At 40.9% G+C, this 20,482-nt stretch overlaps 1 protein-coding gene across 3 annotated transcripts in view; it reads left to right on the top strand.

Moving 5' to 3' along the window:
* Focad (focadhesin) overlaps positions 1-20,482 on the top strand; it is a 287,598-nt gene that overhangs the window by 31,375 nt on the left and 235,741 nt on the right. For all 3 annotated transcript variants that reach the window (XM_052717956.1, XM_052717954.1, XM_052717955.1), the window contains 2 exons: positions 13,896-13,997; positions 18,514-18,718. In XM_052717956.1, the coding sequence (XP_052573916.1) occupies positions 13,896-13,997; positions 18,514-18,718 (307 nt within the window). The remainder of the gene's footprint in view (positions 1-13,895; positions 13,998-18,513; positions 18,719-20,482) is intronic.

The raw sequence follows: 20,482 nt of genomic DNA, 5'->3' as shown, positions 1-20,482 counted from the left end.
AATCTATGTATGTAAGGAAGGATTGAGAGATGCTTAGAACCACCGCTTCTCTGTGGTGCTTGCCAGAGATTCTCATTCATCCCACACTTTCCTGTGACTTCTTGGGAGTCAGCATGTTCATCCAGTTGCTTCCTGATACGGATGTAGGTCATTTTGTGTCTCACACTTAGAAAACCTTTCTTCAGAACTTTTTTTTTTTTTTTTTTTTTTCCGAGACAGGGTTTCTCTGTGTAGCTTTGCGCCTTTCCTGGATCTCGCTCTGTAGATCAGGCTGGTCTCGAGCTCACAGAGATCTGCCTGGCTCTGCCTCCCGAGTGTTGGGATTAAAGATGTGAGCCACCTCCGCCCAGCACCCCCAAGAACTTGATGACACTACATGTGGGCTGCAAAAGCCCAGAAGGTTTAGGATAGAGGGCATCCTGAATGATTTAGCCCCACCTCCTTTCTTCAGTATAACATGTATGCTCCTCAGCATCAAGGAAACAAGTTTGTCTTACCAAGTTAGCCATGTACAATGGAGAGGCTAGGAACAGATCGACAAGATGATTCTAAAGAAAAACCAAACCAAAGAGCAAGCAGATGCAAAGAGGGAGAAAGTAGGAGGTCATAGACTCATTCAGTGACTTAATTCCATGCCTCTAATTGTGGTAGTGTCTTCACTGTCAGATGATTGGTGGGTGGTTGTGGGAGCAGGAGAGGAAGAGAGTCTTAAATGCCCTCTTAGAAACCCACACAGGTTGTCAGGGCTTCCTATGCATAAGGAGTTTATCCTCAGAGTTTTCTGTATGTGGTTTTGTAATCTGGGCCTGAAGCACACACCGTCTTGGTATTTGAATACAGTTGATTACTGACTGTGTTTTGAGCAGCCATTCTCAACCTGTGGGTCACGACCCCATGGGTTGCATATTAGACATTACAATTCATAACAGTAGCATAATTACAGTTTTGAAGTAGCAATGAAATAATTTTATAGTTGGGGGTCACCACAACATGAGGAACTTTATTAAAGAGTTGTAGCATTAGGAAGGTTGAGAACCACTGCTTTAGAGAAAAAGCTGAATTATTTATGTTGCTGATAAAGTTGATCTTGTTGCATCCAAAGTGTCCTTGTTGAGCTTCATGGTGAAATCATGATTAGATGGCTATGTTTTAATAGGATTCAACTGTTGTTACCTTTGAGGATGGGAGTAACTCGGAGGGAAAGGTAGTACATTTCGATCCTGCAGTTAGTTCAGGACCCTTAAACAAGTACACAGTGCCAAGCGTGTGTGCAGCTGTACATTAGAGACCTATAAGGAGCTTCTCTATATACCTGGGACTGAGCACAACTTAGAAGACTGTGGGTCAGCCAGAGGCCCTTGTGCTTTTCAGTTTCCCCGTGTAACTGCTGTGAGAAAGAAGGTCTTGTGGAGAACTGCTAGCCTGTGGTCCCAAGGAGGTGACAGGGCATGCATTGTCAGACCTTCAAATCTTTGCTAAGTGGAAGGTTTCTGTGTGGATCCCTCTGATTAAATGCGGGCAGCCAATCCCAGTTTTTTAAATTATGAGGTTGGCAGACACAACATGTCTGCTCACAGGATACAGTCTGTGGGTAGTGAAGTTTATGACCTGCTTTAGGAACTTAAGAATGTTTTCCATAACTTTAAAAATGCTTTTCTACTTATAAACAAATTTTAAACTAATTACCATGTTTTATTTTATTGCTGTTAAGGCATCCTTTTAGTTTAGACTTTCTTCTCCACCCTTTGTCGGGTCTGAATTGTTGGCTGCAAGCATGAATAACTAAAGTTTTATGATTTGCCAGTTATTAGAGGCTAGTTTTCTCATTTGCTTTTTAATGTGCCACTTTCATGAAGTTTCATCCTGTGCTTTGCTTTTAATTCTTGTCTGCATATTCATATTATGGCAATCTTTTTACGGTCTCTCTGCTCTCAGCAAAAGTGAGGAAATAGCTGTGAATTCATGAGCAGTGCCTGCTTGTTCCAGAATTTGTGCTTTATTCTGATGTGCCAGACAGTGGCTGACATGCACAAATATCAAGTGTTCAGAATCCTCTTCGTGGGAAGCTGTACTTTCTGAAATGAGGGAATGTTTAATGACTTGGCAGATGGCGTACTCTGAAGTAGGCGATGAGGTCAATAGCAAAGGGTGGTTGGACCCTGAGTGGATTGAAACTCTGCACCCTAGATGTATTAGTTAGTCATCTATTTGTAGTTTTTATGGGTGGATAATTAAGGATTTAAAGATCCTAAAGGCTGAGATATTTCATAACTCATCTTGATTCTCTGACTTACCATTGAAGTCAGATTTATCCTTTAGGGTAATCAAATACAGAAAAGCCAGACAGTAGAAAAATACTAATATGTACTTACAGAGACTGGTTTGTGGTTGTGGATATCAAAATACAGCCCTATTTTTAATTTTGGTATCTGTTTTTTTTTTTCTAAGCACATAACTGCATTTTCTCTTCCTGTGTATTTTGAAGGAAGACATGGCACCAATCACTTGAATAGCTCCAACAGCGTCTCCAGTGCTGGCACTGTGCCATTTGAGAGCTCCACGTGCTGGAGGGGCCCAAGGAAGGCTGAATGGCTGCTTAATGCTCCAGGGAGGGAGAAGCATGACTAAGGCCATAGCGAAGATGTTAGAGTTTCATTTGAAGAGTAGTAGGAATTCATTTTTCCATTTTTCCTTTTTATTTTTTAATGTATAGAGTATTGTTTAGGATTGCATGTTATCTTTGTCAGTTAAAAAATTCTTTTAAAATATGGAACTCTTTCTCACCCTTCCTGTGTCTTTTATGGCACTGGCATTTTTGAATTTCATAAACAATGCCATGTGTGTCTGAGGAGCACACACCGGGCACCAGTGCTGGCCATCCTGTTGTTCATTGTGGGTTTCATTTTATCACCTAGTCACTCTGGCCCGATTCCTCTACTGCAGAGGTGTCATGTTCCTGTCTGGTGTAACTGAGGAGATGCCTGTGGGGAAGACAGGGAGCCAAGCAGAACCCTCCTCTTATTACTCACCCCGGTGTTCACTGCGATGGCTTCCACATAGTGATCCGCCACTCCCCAGTTCTGCTACTGCACAGTGCTAGTGGCAAAGGGGAGCCCGAGATGGTTTTAGAGGAGGAGATGACAAGTTATCAGGAACAGATGACATTTTAACTTGGAGTTATTTTTTCAGGGAAATACAGTTTAATACGTTCATTGTATTAATGTGCTCTACACGATACACAACTGTTTCTAAAGTAAAAGGCTAACAATTTAAAATAGTATATGGTTGTTGATGTTTACTGGGGTTTTGTTTGAGACAGTATTACCATTTAACTCTGGCTGACCTGGAACTTGTTATGTAGAACAAGTTGGCCTTGAGTTCAGAGGCTCATCTGTCTCTCTCTACCTACCAAGTGCTAGGTCTAAAGGTGTGTACCACCCAGGTGTGTGTGTGTGTGTGTGTGTGTGTGTGTGTGTGTGTGTGTGTGTGTGTGTGTGATTTGATAAGTGTCAGTACAGGCATGTATGTGGAGGTCAGTCTTCAACTTCTACCTTGTGAGAGACAGGTTCTCTTGTGGTTTACTGATGCTTACACCAAACTAGCTTGTGGAAGCCTCTGAGCATCTGGTGCTTCTAGAGCTACTGTCTCTATAACAGCATGAGGGTTACAGAATCACCCTGCTGTGTACAGCTTTACATTGCTTCTGGGGATCTGAACTCAGGTCCTAAGGCGTGTGCTTTACAAGCTGAGTCATCTCTCTAGCCCTTAAGATTAGAATTTTTAACTTAATTTCATTGTTGTTATTTTGAGGTTGGTCCTGGCTATGTGGCCCAGGCTGGTTTTGGGTGTATGTTCTCTTGCTTCAGGCTGCAGAGTACTGGGGTTCCAGACATGTGCCATCATACCTGGCTGAAGTTTAAGATTATTTAGTGCTTCTTTTTTACTGAGGTATAATTTATATGCCATAAAATTCTTTTAAGGTGTTTAAGTCAGTAGTTTTTATTAAACTCATGAAATTGTCTAACTTCCACTACTGTGGGAGCCCACAAAGGTTTCCTAGTGACATCGAAGCTTGCTTTGCACAGCAGGGCTACATTAGGGGATGGCTTGACCACGTGCATGGTCACCAGGTGTTTGGGATGGTCTGCACTTGGCTGTGTTGTGGGGAGGCCTTTTGCTCCACCCCTTGGCATTCCTTTAAAAGCCCTTTAGTAGAGACAGAAGGGGCCAGTGGATTAGGATCCAGGCCCTCCCGAGCTATCTTGTGTTTCTGTCTGTCTCTCTCCTCTATACTTCTATCTACATATTTCTCACTTCTCCCTCCTCCAGAGCACCCTGGGGGAAAAAGAGGGAGCAGGTCTCCCTCATACCACAACTTAATTTCAGGACATTTTATCTCCTCTGAAGGAAGCCCCATATACAAGATCAATTATTCCCACCCACCCCTGGAAACCACTATTTGGCTTGCACACTCTAGAAATTTCATATGATGAAACCATACAATTTGTGGCCTTGTATATTTGGCTTCTTGGCATAATATTTTCAAAGTTTCATCTGTGCTGTAGCATGTTCCAGTGCTTCATTCCCATTGAATGCGTGTATGCACAACATTTTATTCATCTCAGAATTTTTCTTATGTTTACCAGGAAGTGCATTTCTGTTGTTTCGGCTTTTACATTTGTTCTGAAGGTAAATACTTAAAAAAGTTATTAAAAATAAACCTTAGTCTCTCTTACTGGTGCAGCTATCAGGTAGCCATTATTTCAGGTGTGAACGTACCATGTGTTATCTTTTTTGGGGAAAATGATGTTTACAGTTCTTCTAAAAACAGGTTAGCCAAGCTAAATGTAGCAGGAATCTTAGGTATGTAGTTTGCTTTACTGTATTGGTACTTACCATTGGGGAATTACCATCAGGATCTTCTTTAAGAGATCCTTCCAATTTTTGGACTTTGACCTAGGAATGTGTGAACATAGTTAAATTTTTTTTTTTCATTTAAGTTCAGAAGGCTTATGGAAATCTTTATGTAAGGACCAGAAGGAGGAAGATGAGGAATGGAGTGTCCAGATCACTTCTGTCCCTGGATAAGCCCAGTGGGACTAAGTAAAAGAAAAAAGCAAGCCAGGGCGGTACTTGGTGAGCATGGGCAGCAGTGCCTTGCAGGGATATCTGCCTTCTCTGCAGTCTGGCTCTTTCTGCCTACGTGAATGTTCTGCTTCTTACTGCATTCTTCTTTCTCCTTTCTGATTTTTATTAATGATTCTAATCATGTGGGGTTTGCAGCTGTGGTTGACAGTCATATACCTGAAGAATAAGTTGACACCTATTCTACATCTGCAGCCAGCAGCCACCCCTAGAAAACGTGCAGAATTTTCTAAATATAGATATTGATATAAAAACTGTCATCGTAATTTCAAAAACATGTCTAAGGCCGTGAAAATAGTTCCATTTTTCTTTTTTAGCTTATTTATTGTATGTGATCATGGCATATAATTGTATGTAGGGAAGGTCCTAGTCTTCTTGATCCTAAGTCATCACCTTCTTCTTAGAAGATGACTTTACATTAAAAGTCTGGTTCTCATGATAGTGATCCCAGAAAAGGAAGAGGGTGAGGGCAGAACCATAGGAAGAGCAATACCTAATAAAAATCTTATATACTCCCTCCCTGCCTGACAGACCTACGGAAAGAGATGATCAGTCAAAAAGGTCTAGGTTAAAGCACTTTTGCTCCAGTGTTTTTCTGAGGTGCTCCCGTGGAAAGCACACCCATATATTTGTTTTCAAATTATGTTGCATAATGCTTTATAATTACTGTTAATTTCTCTTTTTGATTCATTTTTATAGTAATATCTACGTTACAATCCTCATAATGTTTTCTTATTATGCATCTTTAAACTTATCTGCAGAGATTAAAAAAAAAAAAATGCCCAGCTTCTCGCCAGCACTTTCCAATCAAAATTCCGAGCAGGTAGAGAAATGCTTTTAAAATGCATATTTGATGGAGTAAGTGCTGTGCAGTGCTCTGAAAGCACCAGGGTCACAGCTGCATACATGGAAATGCACGGTGACTTGCAGACATTGTTTCTCACACAGAAAAGGCGCTCCGCGCCAGTCATTGAATTCACGGTGTAAATCAAATCATAGCTTTCTGATACTCAGAGATGAAGCAAAAGGTTGAGGTGACCTAAAGGTTACAGATAACTTTTGCTTCCTGATTTAGCTGCCACACAGCTAATTTTTTTTTATTCTTTCATTTCTATTAAGATTGATGCATTTATTCTTGAAAAGGTGACTCCGGGTTGCATACCTTATTTTATCATGCCTCTGTGATAGTCTGCTGGAACCATGCATACATCAGTCTTCTTTCCCTCTGCTCCTTAATTTCAGATGCACGCACTCCTCTCCACTGTCAATAATACTAGTAAAAGATGGGGAGCAAAGAAATATTTGCATCCAAGTCTGCATGCTTCGTTGTGGTCTATATCCCCTGCTTCTGAATAGTATTGACTCTGGAACAAAAACTGATTTTTCATGATCTACTTTATTCTTTCATTTACGACTATATGACTAAAGCAGTCTGAGTTTTTAAATGATAACATGGAGGACATGTTTGGTGTGTATGTGTAATTACATTCAGTAAAGAAGTATATTTGGCACACAATGGGAAACAAAAAATATTAAAACAGAGACCCAACTTTTAGGCTGACTGTGCTCTCACACATAAATTTACCCTGGCTAGTGTTGATGAGACCCTTCTGTTTGTTAGATATTATATTATATGCTTTATTTAGACTATCAGTTAAAACATTTGCATGTCACAAAATAAGAAAGTGTCAAAGAATGTTCAATAAATTGGTTCATGTGGCATGCCAAAGAAAAACCAAGGCACAGTAAGAAATTTACGGGCACTGGAGGCCAATGGAGGGTGACCTGACTGTCTGATTTGTATTGATTTTAATCTTTAGAAGTGATGTTATTCTCCTTTAAGGAGAAAGCAGATCTATAGGCTATCTCAGGAGCTAGGAAATTCTGATTTAATCGTTTCTCCTTCTGGACACAGCACTTTACTTTCCTCGGAAGCAGACAATGCAGGATAGTTTTTCTCTCTGAGATAAAAATAGATGAGGCCTTATGCTTAGCAGACTTTGGCCTTAGAGCCATTCAAGCTTGCCATAGGATTACTTGTGGGAACACCATCTTTGTGTTTTGCTGCCTTTGCAGGGTTTGATTTCATCTATATATGTAGACTTTTCTATCCTGCCAGCTGTTCCCCAAGAAGACTTATTATTAATTATAAATGTTTGGCTGATAGCTTAGGATTGTCTCCAGCCAGCTCTTAAAACTCAAATTAACCCGTTTTTATTAATCTATGTGCTCCCCCGAGGCTTGTTTACATCGTAACTTCCCATGTTGCTTCTTCCACATCTGGCTAGAGACTCTCAGACTCCTCCCTTAACCAGTGACAGTGATTCATGTTTACAGTGTACGTAGATTGATCCACAGCACGTCTAGTCCTGTGGATCCTCTTAGAACTCAGTGTTTACATAGGTTATGCAGCTCTAGCTCTGTTAGCTGTCTAGCCTGAGCTCATTTTATAGATGAGGAAACTTTGGTCAAGAGAGGTTAATTCTCTTGCCTGGGATCCCATGCATTGCTGGGGAATGTAAATTTGGAGAGGACATGTAGCTCAGTTGCTAGAGTTCTTGCTTAGTATGTATAGGCCCTGGGTTTGATCTGCATGAACTGGGCATGGTGGAGGATGCCTACTGTCTCAGCACCAGGGAGGCAGAGGCAGGCTATGTAGTGAGTTAGAAACCAGTCTTGGCTACATGATACTCTGTCTCAAAAGAAAAAAAATATAAATTTGGAATTGATAATTCTGTGCTCTCTGGTCCCACTGTTACAGCTTCTCGAGTTTTAGTTTTGTGATAGGGACATGGCTATGTAATAGTAAAAGAGCCCAAGGGTGCTGCCATGTGGTCACGACTTACATGAAAACCACCGCAGTGTTTATGACTTAATGACAAGAGGATTGAATTAGTGAATCAATTTATTTTAAGGAAAGAGGGTTTATTTTGGTTCAGAGTTCCAGTTGTAGCTCATCATGATAGAGATCTCATGGTGGCAGGGAACAATGTGAGGCTGCCATAGTCAGGAAGTAGGCAGATACCTGGGCTTAGTGCATTTCCTCCCTCCCTACCCCCCCTCCCTCTCCCTCCCTCCCCCTCCCTCTCTCTCTCTCTCCCTCCCCCTCCCTCCCTCTCTCTCTCCCTCCCCCACCTTGAAAATCTTTTATTTCTTTTTTGGTGATTTCCTACATCCAAACAGTGTGGCCTGGTCATACCTATCTGGAATCCTTTCTACTCTCAGTCCTGCCTTCCTCTTATGTAGATACCCATAGCTGTAGTGAATTCATGAATGCAGTGCCCATGTCCTGCCAGAAGACATTTCACAACGTTTCTCCCTGTCTTCCAGCTCTTAAATTCTTTCTGTTTTCTCTTCTTTAATGTTCCCTGAGTTATGCATGGGTCAGGTATTGATATAGAGGTCTAATTTATGGCCGAGTACCCAATAGTTACTTATTCTCAGTACCTCCACCAGTTGAGTCTCTGCATTCACTGCTGACCACCACAGAGAGGCCTTCCCTTGGCCAAGGTTGAGGGCAGCACTAATCTATATGTATAAACATAAATATTTAGAAGGTAGTTTGGCAGCATGTTGAATTAGAAAGACAGTAGTGATAGGTTCCTGCTTAGGATCTGTGACCTCCTGAACCGTGAGCCTTTGACCAAGTTTATAGTAGTAGGCATAAATTCCCTCCTGTGGAATAAGCCTCAGATATGATCCAAAAGCAGTTGGTTATCCCCCAAAACCTCTTGGGCATATTTTGCCTGGCAGGTCTGTATTGTGGCATGAAAAGCTGTCTATTGGATCATGGCGTTGCCGTTTCTTCTAACCCAGTAGTTTGCACAGCTCCTTCTGGCGCTGTTAAGACTGGCTACCAGGGAGGACGCTTGCAGGTCAGTTCCAGCTTGACTCCACAGGCTCTTTAAGGCGAGCGCGTGGTGGCTCAGCAGCAGGGTTTTACCATGTCCTTCTGGTGAGCGACAAGCCGCAGTATCAATAGCTGTGTCGGTTTGTTTGGGGCCATTGGGGCCTCATTGGCCAATAACTAGTAGGAGGTGTAGATAAGTGAATCTTGAGGTATAACCTCACTGACCAATAACTAGCTAGTAGGAGGTGTAGATAAGTGAATCTTGAGGTATAACCTCACCGACCAATAACTAGCTAGTAGGAGGTGTAGATAAGTGAATCTTGAGGTATAACCTCACTGACTAATAACTAACTAGTAGGAGGTGTAGATAAGTGAATCTTGAGGTATAACCTCACCGACCAATAACTAACCAGTAGGGAGGTGTAGATAAGTGAATCCTGAGGCAAACTCCTCTCTCTCCTTACCCTTCTCTCGGTGGTACTTCCAGTTTAAAATTTCAGAGTTTCAACTGTGTGTCTGTTCAGATGCCTTGAACGTTCTCGTTTGGATACATTTTAGAGAAGCTGAATGGCTAACAAACAGCAAGTGAAAGGAAGAAAGAAAAATCTTGAATAATCCATAAATTTAATAATCAAATCTTGAATACATCAAGAATGAACTGTACTCAGCCTCATGACATTTTACATGCTCTAATTATAATATTTTTGATAGGATAATAACTTCACTTTCTGTCATATTCAAATTAGCATCTATGTTCTCTAATGATGTTTATTTTAGAATAAGATTTAGTTTGTAAAGGAATAATTTTACATTTTTTTCCATTTTAAGCCTTTGAATTTCTCTTGTGCAGCCAGTGCCAATTTTTGTTAAGTGGATTTCCATAAGAAATGTGAACTTTGGTCATAATTGATTACTTTCAGTTCTGTGTAAGGCAGGGCCTAGTGCCGCTCTCTGTTCGGCTTTGTGCTTCCCGTTGCAGTTCAGGCTGTGGACTTCCATCAGCGGTTCTGAGCCAGAGACATTCCCCCAACAGGGACGTTACGTAGAGTCTGAAGACGTTTTTGATTGTCAGTACTTGGCGGGAGTTCAAGAGCATCTATCTGGAGGGGAAGGCTAGGTTGCTGCTAAGCAAGCTGGGGTGCATAGGACGGCACCCACAGTGAAGACTGTCTGCCCACCATGCCCGCAGTGCTGAGAGTAAGCCACTCTTGTGCATGATAGCAGTGCCGTTGGTTTAGTTAAGAAATAGATATGTTCTGTTACTTGGGGGCAAGCCTTTATGCATTATTTTTATGTGTATTCACATATCAGTTTGATGATTCACGAGGGAGAATTTAGCTCTTTGCTTCATTATGCTTAAAGTATAAAAACAAAATTTTGGCAATTATAATTGATTTTAGGCTATTTGTGTTCATTTGAAATAGTATAATATTAGTAATCAAATATTAATCAACAACAAGAGTCAGTGTTTTCATTTTCTGTGTCGTTTCTTTCAAGATTATCAGCCTCTCATAATCAATATTGTACATGATTCTTTACAGTATTGTCATTTAGAGTGGACATAATCAGTCGTCTGGACAAGTTAATTATCCAAAGGTCTAAATCAGTAATTAATCTGGATCTTTATTCTAGTGTATTCTACTTAATCTAATCTTTAGAGATTAAGCCTGAGATGCTAACTGGAATTGGCTGAATCCAGTAGCTGGTGAAGCAGGCCCTCAGTGTCCTGCAACAGGGTGAATGATTCCTTGCAGTCTGAGTGGAGCAGAACTGTGTGCATGTGTCATTGCTACTATTTTAGAATGACTGTCTTTTATTTCTGTTGACCTGATTGAATTCGAATATGTTTTGAGGGACAGCTTGATCTGCAGTAGTTATCTTGGGGGCTGGGAGAGACAGGAAGAAGAAGAAGGGTAAGAGGACTATGGAGATATGGTAGCTTTTGGGGGACACAGGAAGAAGGGTAAGGGAAGTGGAGTAAAGAGCTGATTTCTTTTTCTTTTTTTAAATAAAATTTATTTCATGTGCATTGGTGTTTTGCTTGCACGTTTGTTCATGTTTGGGTGCCAGCTCCCCTGGAACTGAAGTTACAGCCAGTTTTGATCTGCCATGTGGGTGTTTGGAATTGAACCCAGATCCTCTGGAAGAGCAGCCAGTGCTCCTAACTGCTGAGCTATCTCTCCAGCCCCAGGATCTAATTTTTAAGAGAGTAATTGGGAAGCATTTCAGAGCTTTGTGATTGCACAAAAACTGTTGTTAACTTCTCAGATTTTCTTCTTTTTTTTTATTTTTACCTTTTTAGAGCTTTATTGGGAGAGGGAGGGAGGGAGGGAGGGAGGGAGGGAGAGAGAGAGAGAGAGAGAGAGAGAGAGAGAGAGAGAGAGAGAGAGAGAGAGAGAGAGAACACGAACAGACGGAAGGAAGGAGCAGAAAGGAAAGAGAGGGCCAGATTTTCTTCTTAAGCAGCCACGAAGGTCATCCTTAGCTGGAGGATTAGTGAGTGGGCCTGTACAAAGTTCCTTACATCAACGTGCTAATCAGAACATGTAGGAACAGTAATTGCAGTTAGTGTCTAAGACCTTGTTCTGCCGTGATGTGCTGAGTGGTGTTTAGGACTTGGGAGTGTTTGGGCTTCATATCTATGACAACCAGAATGGAAGGTGATTCTGGATCGGTGTATCTGTCCAAGTGTTTGGCATTTGTATACTTTTGATGTGTATTTTGAAGTTTAGCATAAAAAGTTGTATGGAACCATCCCTTAGCAATGGTGGTAATCTGGCAGTCAGAAATAGCCTGTGTTTTAATAAGCAGGTTGCTAACCTATGAGGTAAGTGCATGGTAGAGTAGGTAAGTGAAAATAAAGAGATGAAGGCATGATAGCCAGAAGTTCTGGAGGACTGCAGAGAGATATTTAACACAAACCTTGTATTTAAGTGCGATAATCTACCAAACTTCTTTCTTTGTAAAAGACAGAATAAATCAGAAAAAGCCCTATCCTGACTTCCTTCATCAGAGGTTTTTACCTTGTAGCAGCTGTCAAAGTGTAGAGCATATTAGAACCACCTATAGCGTTTTTAAAGTTCGTAAAATGCATCAACAGTATTCCCAGCAACCCCAAGGTAACTGAGGCTAGGCATGGGGCAAGAGTTCCACTCTGAGCTGCAGTAGTGCTTGGAATTAGTGCTTTATAGTAGGACTCTGTTAAATCTGGGTGGGTTGTGGGGATCTGTGTTTCTCAGTTTCTAGTTGATGATGCTGATGTGCTGGAAAAGCTGCCTTGCTTTAAGAACCACGAAGAAACAGTTGCGGTGGTACATGTTGGTAGAGTATGTTGAAGAGGCAGGAGGATTATGATTCTGAGTTCAGGCTGGACTACACGTCTACGAGGCTGGTGCTGGCTCAGTGAGTAAAAACTCTTGCAAGCCTGATGGCCTGAGTCCATTCCTGGGACTCACAAAGCCAGATGCAGTAGAGTGCATCAGTATTCCCACTCCTATGTGGAGATGGGGAGTGGAGACAGGAGAGTTGCCTGGAAGCTGCTCAGTCACCTATTCGGCAGTATATTGTGCCGCAGAAATAAGAGAATAAGGCAAGAACTGACTCTCAAAAGTGTCCCATGACTTCCACTCATGCTCCATGGTACACATGCCCCTTCCTCCATACTCAAAGAAATGAAAATTTAAAAAGAATCAAGAGGGATGTCTCTAAGAAGTCACTTGAAGACTGCAGGTGTGGCTCAGTGGTGAAGTGCTTGCCTAGCACCCCTGAGGCCCTGGTCTTGATCCCTAGCATTACACAAATACGTTTAAAGAAATATGTATCTACCTTACCTGCTGCCAAGCCCGATGACTTGAGTTCAGTCCCTAGAGCCCATGTGGTGGAAGGGGGACCTGCCTCTCAAGAGTTGTCCTTTGATCTCCACATTCACTCCAACGTGCCTTTCCTCCCCAAATGCATAAATAAATGTAAAGTTAAAACAAAACCACAGTGGTACATTTACAATTATTATTAGGCTTTTGAACTATTGAAAAAAAAATGACTTGTGGTTTTTCATTCTTTCTAAAGCCTGTTCTCTGAGAATCTTCCAGATTTCAGATCCTGTGTCCAATAAAGCCTTTATAGATATCTTAACGGAAATAGGCCAGCTACTATAACTCCCTGCATAACAGTAGTTTTAAGCTTTTCCTTTTAGATACATTGCTACTCGAGAGGGAGAAATATTGTCTTTTTCTATGCCCTAAATGTGTGAGGACACAGAAGGTAGAGAAAGATGAGAATGGACTGGGGAGATGCCTCACCGGTAAGAGTGCTGGCTGTCCTTGCAGAGGACTGGGGATTCAGTTCCCAGCACTCACACTGAGGCTGCCAACCACCTGTAATCCCAGATCCTGAGGACCCAAAACCTTCTGGCCTCCAGACACTGGATATACATGGTTCACAGACATGCATAAAATAAAAATAAAATAAAAATAAAACAAAACAAAAGCAAGAACAGAAGACACTTGGTGCTGACAAGCTAGACTAATGCAAGAGGAAAGGGAAACTTACCTGCATGGGAGGGCCAGTAGGAGGAGGAATGAAGACATCAGGGGAGTTTGGAGAGAACTACTGGGTTTAGGGAGCTGGCCAAAGTCTGAGCTATTAAATTGAAGGATCCATTCTTAAATTTAGACCTCTGAGATTCTGGATCCATTTTCTTTTCAGGAGAAGAATTAGATAAAATGCGGGAAAGTCAGTTGCTATGAACCACCTCCCTAGTTCAGGAAGTGATAGTTTTGCGACTTTAGAGATCCTGGAAAATGTCTGTAGCTGGCATTGGTTTTTTTGCCGCTGTATTTGGATAGAGAGAATGTGTGCTCCTGAAATGACAGTTAACAATGTGATTTCCTGTGTTTCTCAGAAATCATCCTCAGCCTTTGATCACCGTGCTTGAACACAGGCCTGATTGCTGGCCACTACTCCTGCAGCAGCTGACAGCTTTCTTCCAGCAATGCCCTGAAAGGTAACATAAAATAAAATAAATGAAGGACACAGAATGGCGTGTGCTAATTTTAGAGCTGGAGCTGTGTGTTGTTCTTGTGTTAGCTGTTGTGACTATGAAGTTCCTAAGGAGAGAAAGTGTTCTAGAGCTGCCCGTACCTTCTCTTTTCTTTTAGCAGTAAGAGAACATGGTCTGCCAGGCGTGTTGGTTGTTGAATTATCCAGTAGAGAATAGCTGTTATTAAACCTACCTCTATTGAATTTTATTCCATTTCCCAACCAAGTTCTCTGTATTCCTTTGCATTTTGTTCTTCGTCTTTGCTTATTGCAAATGGTGAGTTGCCTCTCTTTTGTGTTCCCACAACAACTCATAGTTTGATTTGTAATGCCGTTAAACTTACTTTTGGTTTTATTCTCTGCTGCCATCTTTAAAACGTTCTGGAGGATAGAGATCCTATTCCATTGTCTTGTCTTCATAATGCTCAGAACATTTGTAGGTGCCTTATAAATCTCAAATTTTTGTGAACAAATCCCATAAATGGGTTGAAGATTATCTTACCATAGAAACACTCAGACTGCAGTATCTTGTAATCAGCTGCAAGAAGGTGGTTCAAAATTATTACCTTCACCACAAGTGTTTTTTCATAGCTATATTAATAGTTACTAGATAAACCTTTCTTTAACTCTGTCAGAAACAAACAAAAACCCAATAAATTTATAAATATTTGCTTAATGAAGTTTCTTTGAGCTATATAGAAGTTTTAAATTGTTTTATATTTCTTTGTACATTCCCCTCCCCCTGAGATAGTGTAATACCATGTAGCCTTGGCTAGCTTCAACTTCACTGTGTAGATCAGGTTGGCCTTGAACTCAGAAATCTGCTTGTCTCTGATTCCTGAGTGCTGGGATTAAATGTATGTGCTACCATGCCTGTCCCTGCAAAGGGCAATTTCCGTTCTAAACTCGCACTATGGGTTTGTGCTTTGCAGTATGAAATTGATAATTCTAGTTGCACTTTTTCAGTAGACCATCAGATCTCACTTTAGGAGCAGTAACTCTAAGTTGTTGTTTAGAAGGTAATACAGGTAGGTTGGTAGTTTAATAAGAACAGGAGCAGTGTTCCACAGTCATGTGAAGGAGTCAAAATGTAAAGACATTCTGGTTCTTTCCATGTTAGGAACTATTGATTAAACTAGATACTTAAGTCAGATATACTGAAATGTCAATATATCCTCATGCTAGATCTTTTGGGCGGTATTTATCGCAAGTTCTGCTTTCATTTACTGAAAGCCTGTGCTGTGCTTTCACTTTCACTTTTCAGGAGCTGAGAACTATATAAATTAACAGTGTTGTGGAGTTTAGGTCTGGTACTTTCAGGTTATTAGCCTAGCACATAGGTTTTGAGAACAGGGAACTAGGGAGAACATATTGCATGGCTTTTTACAGGCTAAGTGAAATGTTGGTGGCACAGGGGGGGCCTAGAGCCTTATTTTAGGTATTTTCTACTGTGTCTTCTTCAGTGGAGATCATAAATAGAGAACACATATATACAGATGTACATTGGTACCCATTTTAAATATTCTTCATCACTTTGGGATTTGGGCTGTTTGTTTTATTCTCTTCCTTTTTATTGCCCAGGCGATTGTATATCTCACTGTGATAGTACCGAATCATCACAGAACTTTGGAAATGCAGAAAAGATGGAGCCAGGGAAATTTTTAAATAGTATTTTATCATTAATGAAGCACAACAATATAATTTCACTTATGTTAAAAAAAAAGAATGCTTAGTTCAGTTTTGTATCATAGTTAATCAGTTCTTACAAATAATAAATGAAAACACTGAATAGAATGAAAAAGAATAAGGTCATATTTGAATGATGCATGCTAATTTTGAGCATCTGTAACTTTATGTAACCACGTTAATTGATTGCACATCTCTTTGAAGGCCTGGTGCATACAGTCTTGGTGATACAGCAGTAAACAGAAATCTATGGTCTGTGTCCTCAATGAATTATAGTTTGGCAAAGGATGTAAATACTACACATACCATGATAACAAACAGTTGTGCCGTGGAAGCACGTAATGGTGATCTGACCACAGACCACCTGTCAGGGAAGGAAAAGGGCTCCAGGCAGTCATTGCAAAGTGGAGAACGGGAGGATGATAGAAATAGAAAGACCAGCAAGTTGGGGGCCCCGTGGGGGGATTGAAGACCTGAAATAAGTGTAATGATTCAGTGGAGAGTGAGGCTGGCAAGATAGGCAGAGGCTGAACCATGGAGGTGTCAGAGTTCAGTTCACTCTTTTGTCATAGGACAAACTGTTTTCAATTGGTTAATGATATGGGCAGGTTTTTATTTTATCCTTGAAGGTTATTCTGGCATGATGATGTCGTGGGATTAGGAGTTATTGTAATATAATGAATCTAAATAGATATTAAAGGTATGTTGATTCATTATCTCCTTTGAGTTGGAGATTCCTAAGAAGAGGTTGTAGGCAACTACTTCATTCATCTCTCAGTTTCTGTAGCTGTGTATCAGAGCTACACACACACACCCCTATCTCTGTCTCTCTATCTCTATCACCTATCTATCTATCTATCTATCTATCTATCTATCTATCTATCTATCTGTCTGTCTGTCTGTCTGTCTGTCTGTCTGTCTGTCTGCCTGTCTGCCTGCCTGCCTGCCTGTCTGCCTGCCTGCCTATCTATCTATCTGTCTGTCTGTCTATCTATCTATCTATCTATCTATGGCTCTGGTAAGGATCAAGTAAGTTCAAGCTGTAAAAGTGAAATTACTTTTATATTCTGTAGGTTAACAAGGTAACAATGAAGTAGCTCCACACATTCATGGTGGGGGACACTAATATCAAGACATCCAGTGGATGCCTAAAATGATGGATAAAATTGAAGTATGTATAATAGACAGATGCTACTTACTAAAAAGCTAAAGGTTAACAGTTATTTGTCACAGATATTAATAACTTTAGCATGTGATTTTTATTCTTCATTGAGCGCTATCACTTGTTCATAAAAGGAAGCTCTTTATGGCTTGTCTTTGGCACTTCCAAACTGCCATAACAACTTTTCTTCGCTGGTGTCAGTAGTGAATAAAGTAAGGGTTCCTTGGGCACAGACAGTATTATGAAAACTACCATGACAGTTGATCTGACACCAGGATGGCTGCCAAGGAACTCATGATGGCCTAGAGCAGTGGTTCTCAGCCTTCCTAATGCTGTGACCCTTTAATACAGTTCCTCATATGTGACCCTCAGCTGTAAAATTATTTCATTGCTACTTTATAAGTATGATTTTGCTACTGTTATGAATCGTAATGTAAATATCTCATATGCATGATAGCTGATTCGTGACCCTCATGAAAGGGTTGCTCCACCCCCATAGGGGTTGTGACCCACAGGTTGAGAACTACTGGCCTAGAGGATCATGCATAGCATATTTGGTCTATGTCCTGGAGGAGCAGAGTGGGATGGTTTGGAACCTTCCCATGCTATTCAGCATGTGTACAACTAAAAATTTAGCAGTTGTTTATTTCTGGAACTTTCCATTTATTAGTTTCTGATTGTGGCTGACTGATGGTAATTAAAATTATGAAAAAGAAAACCATGGAATGCTATAAATTTGAACTGCCACAATAATAGGATAGTTGTATGGATTTATTTTATCTACAGAGTTTTCTTACAAATGCATGCCTGTGTGATGCCCCTGGAGAAAAGATCCTGATATCTGTAATTCTAATAAGTGTTCTCAGTTGGTTCTGATATTCACTGTAGACTGGTTTTGGAGTGCTGCCACTATTGTAAAGAAGGAGAAGTGTCCTTTAGTCTGGGAACATGGCCTAGTGCCTCCTTCTCTTGAATCATTCCCTTCAAGATCCCATTAGGTCACGGCATGTCCAACAGTTCCTTATGCTAGTGCAGTTTAGGATGTGCCACAGCTGCAGGTTGATATGTGCCACTTACTGCTTGATAGTGTGTAGGAGAATTCCTGGAAAGGAGCTGTGTCTGCAGAGACTGATTGCCTGTTTACAACTTCCGTGATGTGGAGAGGGGAGATGTTGCAGGTCCAGAGTCTAATTCCAGTTTATTTTAGGCTAGCTTTAGTCCCATGAATAGCATTCCTTGTCCACCTCTGTTTTGGTCCTAACATGTTACAGCAGACAACCTTTGGGAATTTATAACATAGCAGTCCGCCAGCGTTCACCTTCCCCAAAGCTGTGAAATCACCATCGCATCTGAGGCCTATAGGAGAGACTCCTCCATTGTGCTGTAACTGCCTCTCCGATGTTTGCACCAGAGCATTTTAAAAATGATTGGATTTTTAACTTTCTTGGCTTTATTATTATACAAACTCTATGAAAATGTTTCCTCATTGGAGAGAACTAAATGTGTGTTTCTGGGTCCTGGCCACTCGGATTTTGCTCCAGAGTAAACCTAGTCCTTTATTCCCTAGAGGTGAGAGCTGTTTCTTCTGATGACATTAACTCTCTGACTGACTGACACGTTACATGACTTGCAGGTCAGAAGTTTCATTTATTCAAATAATGGCACCATTTCTGTGGTATCTCTATTGTGAACCATCCCAGTTACAAGAATATGCTAAGCTCCGGCTGTCCCTGCTCAAAGTCTTACTTCAACCCAGAGGTCTTTGTGATGAAGCACAGCCTTCAGTACTGGAACAGCACATGCTTCAGCTGTGCTGTGACATGATTCCATGCTTGCAGGTAAGGCTCTTCATTGTTCATTTTCCTCCCCTGATAGGATTATCAGCGCCAGTAAGTGTTGACGGTTGTTAGTTCACACAAGGTAGTTCTTGATCCTGTGTGATTGGGCAAGACCAGCTAGAAATGCTGGCACTATCTGAAAGAATACAAAGGAATTAAATCCAGATTTAATAGTACATACTGTATTAACTTCACTGAAGTATAAATCAATATTGGTCCTTTTAGGATTAGTAGCAATGAAGACTCCTTTCAGACTCATTAGGGAATTTTTGAGCTTCTCTTTGTGCTGGATACTAGGAGGTAGAAGAAAAACAGAACAAAATAAAACACTTCTGTGCCAACTGAACAAAAAGCGTGTCTGTGAGTAGGTCTGTTCTGAGGATGCAGAACTTGGCCTGCTGAGTGCTACGTTTGAATTTCTACTTGTCTCTTTAGGATTCATTGTTGTCTCTTGCTCTTCAGAAACTCACAGTGTAAGAAATGTGTTAGTATGTCACTTTTCATAATTCCTTATGGACAGTTGATCAAGGTATAGAGTTATGAGTAAAGTGCTAGGGAGCTGAGGGGAGAGAGAAATTCTAGTTCCTATCTCTATGACTGCAGATTAAAAACCACGCAGTTGCCAGTGGGCTGTGATTTTAGTGTAGTGGTTCATTTGTCAGGCTATCCCATCCCATGATCAAGGTCAGGCCATTAGTGGGGATCAGAGCACCATGCTGCTCAGCTGATGGAAAGAATCTGAGGATATATTTCAAAGCGATCACTTTGGGTCACAGATGACCTGTTTTAAGTCTGTGTTAGCAAGGAGTGGCTAGAGTGAATCTTTCCTCTGTGAGTCATAAATGTGCTTTCCTGTAATCAAGGCAGAGAAAAGTTAATTAAAATGAATTCTCCAGCGGCTTTTCTAAAGCTTTTGTTTTGCGTGGGTAATAAAGCATATATAGGCAGAAGGTCTTCAACTGGGGCAGTTTTCCGACCATGTCTTTATTACCATGTTCTGTGTGGCTTGACAAATGTTTGCTTTCTTCATGGAAAGCTTAGATGCTTGTAGAAGCACACTTTGGAATGGTTTCAGGACTCCCCCCCCCCTTTTTTTTTTTTTTTTACTGTAACTGAGATATGTGAGAAAAAAGGAAAATGTCACGTTTAGTCATGCAACAAATTTGTTTTATTAAGAGAAAGAATGAGAATTAGGAGTCATAGAGGCTGCATAATCTAGTTCTTCACTTGTGGAAGGTATTTTTATAGTCTTCAAACAATAATCTCCGAAGCTAATGCATATACTCCTGAGAAGGACACTGTTTTCAAGTACTTCTGTTGATCTGCATTAAACAATTGCCCACTAGTATCCTTTTCTTCTATAACAAAACACGAGCCTTAAGCCTCCTCTCTGTATTTGGACTTTCTCTTTTTCTTCCTATCTTTCTTGCATGCTTGGGCATCATTACAAAGAAGTGAAAACAAAAACCACCTCTTCCCATGAAATGGCTTCTAGAATTTTCACTATCCATTGCTTTAGTATACCAGTAGGTGTTGGGAATGTGCTAGTTGATGAGAAATGCTCTTCTCAGAGGTGAGTGCAGTGTTGTGGACATGGCCCAATCCATACTGGACACTAGGAAGGAAGCACATTGAAGTTACTATGTTTTGAGAAATAGCCCCCCCCCACTCCTGTTGATTTAGGATGAGAGAGGTCAGTGAGACACCTGCTTAGTTTCTTCCTCAACTGGTTGCCTTTCCATTTTATGTTTGTGCAACTGGTTT

The sequence above is a fragment of the Peromyscus californicus genome, unplaced genomic scaffold, assembly GCF_007827085.1.
Source record: "Peromyscus californicus insignis strain IS unplaced genomic scaffold, ASM782708v3 Scaffold_5__1_contigs__length_169319896, whole genome shotgun sequence".
Taxonomy (NCBI): domain Eukaryota; kingdom Metazoa; phylum Chordata; class Mammalia; order Rodentia; family Cricetidae; genus Peromyscus; species Peromyscus californicus.
Note: the sequence above shows the minus strand (reverse complement) of the source record. Positions and strands in the feature narration are given on the sequence as shown.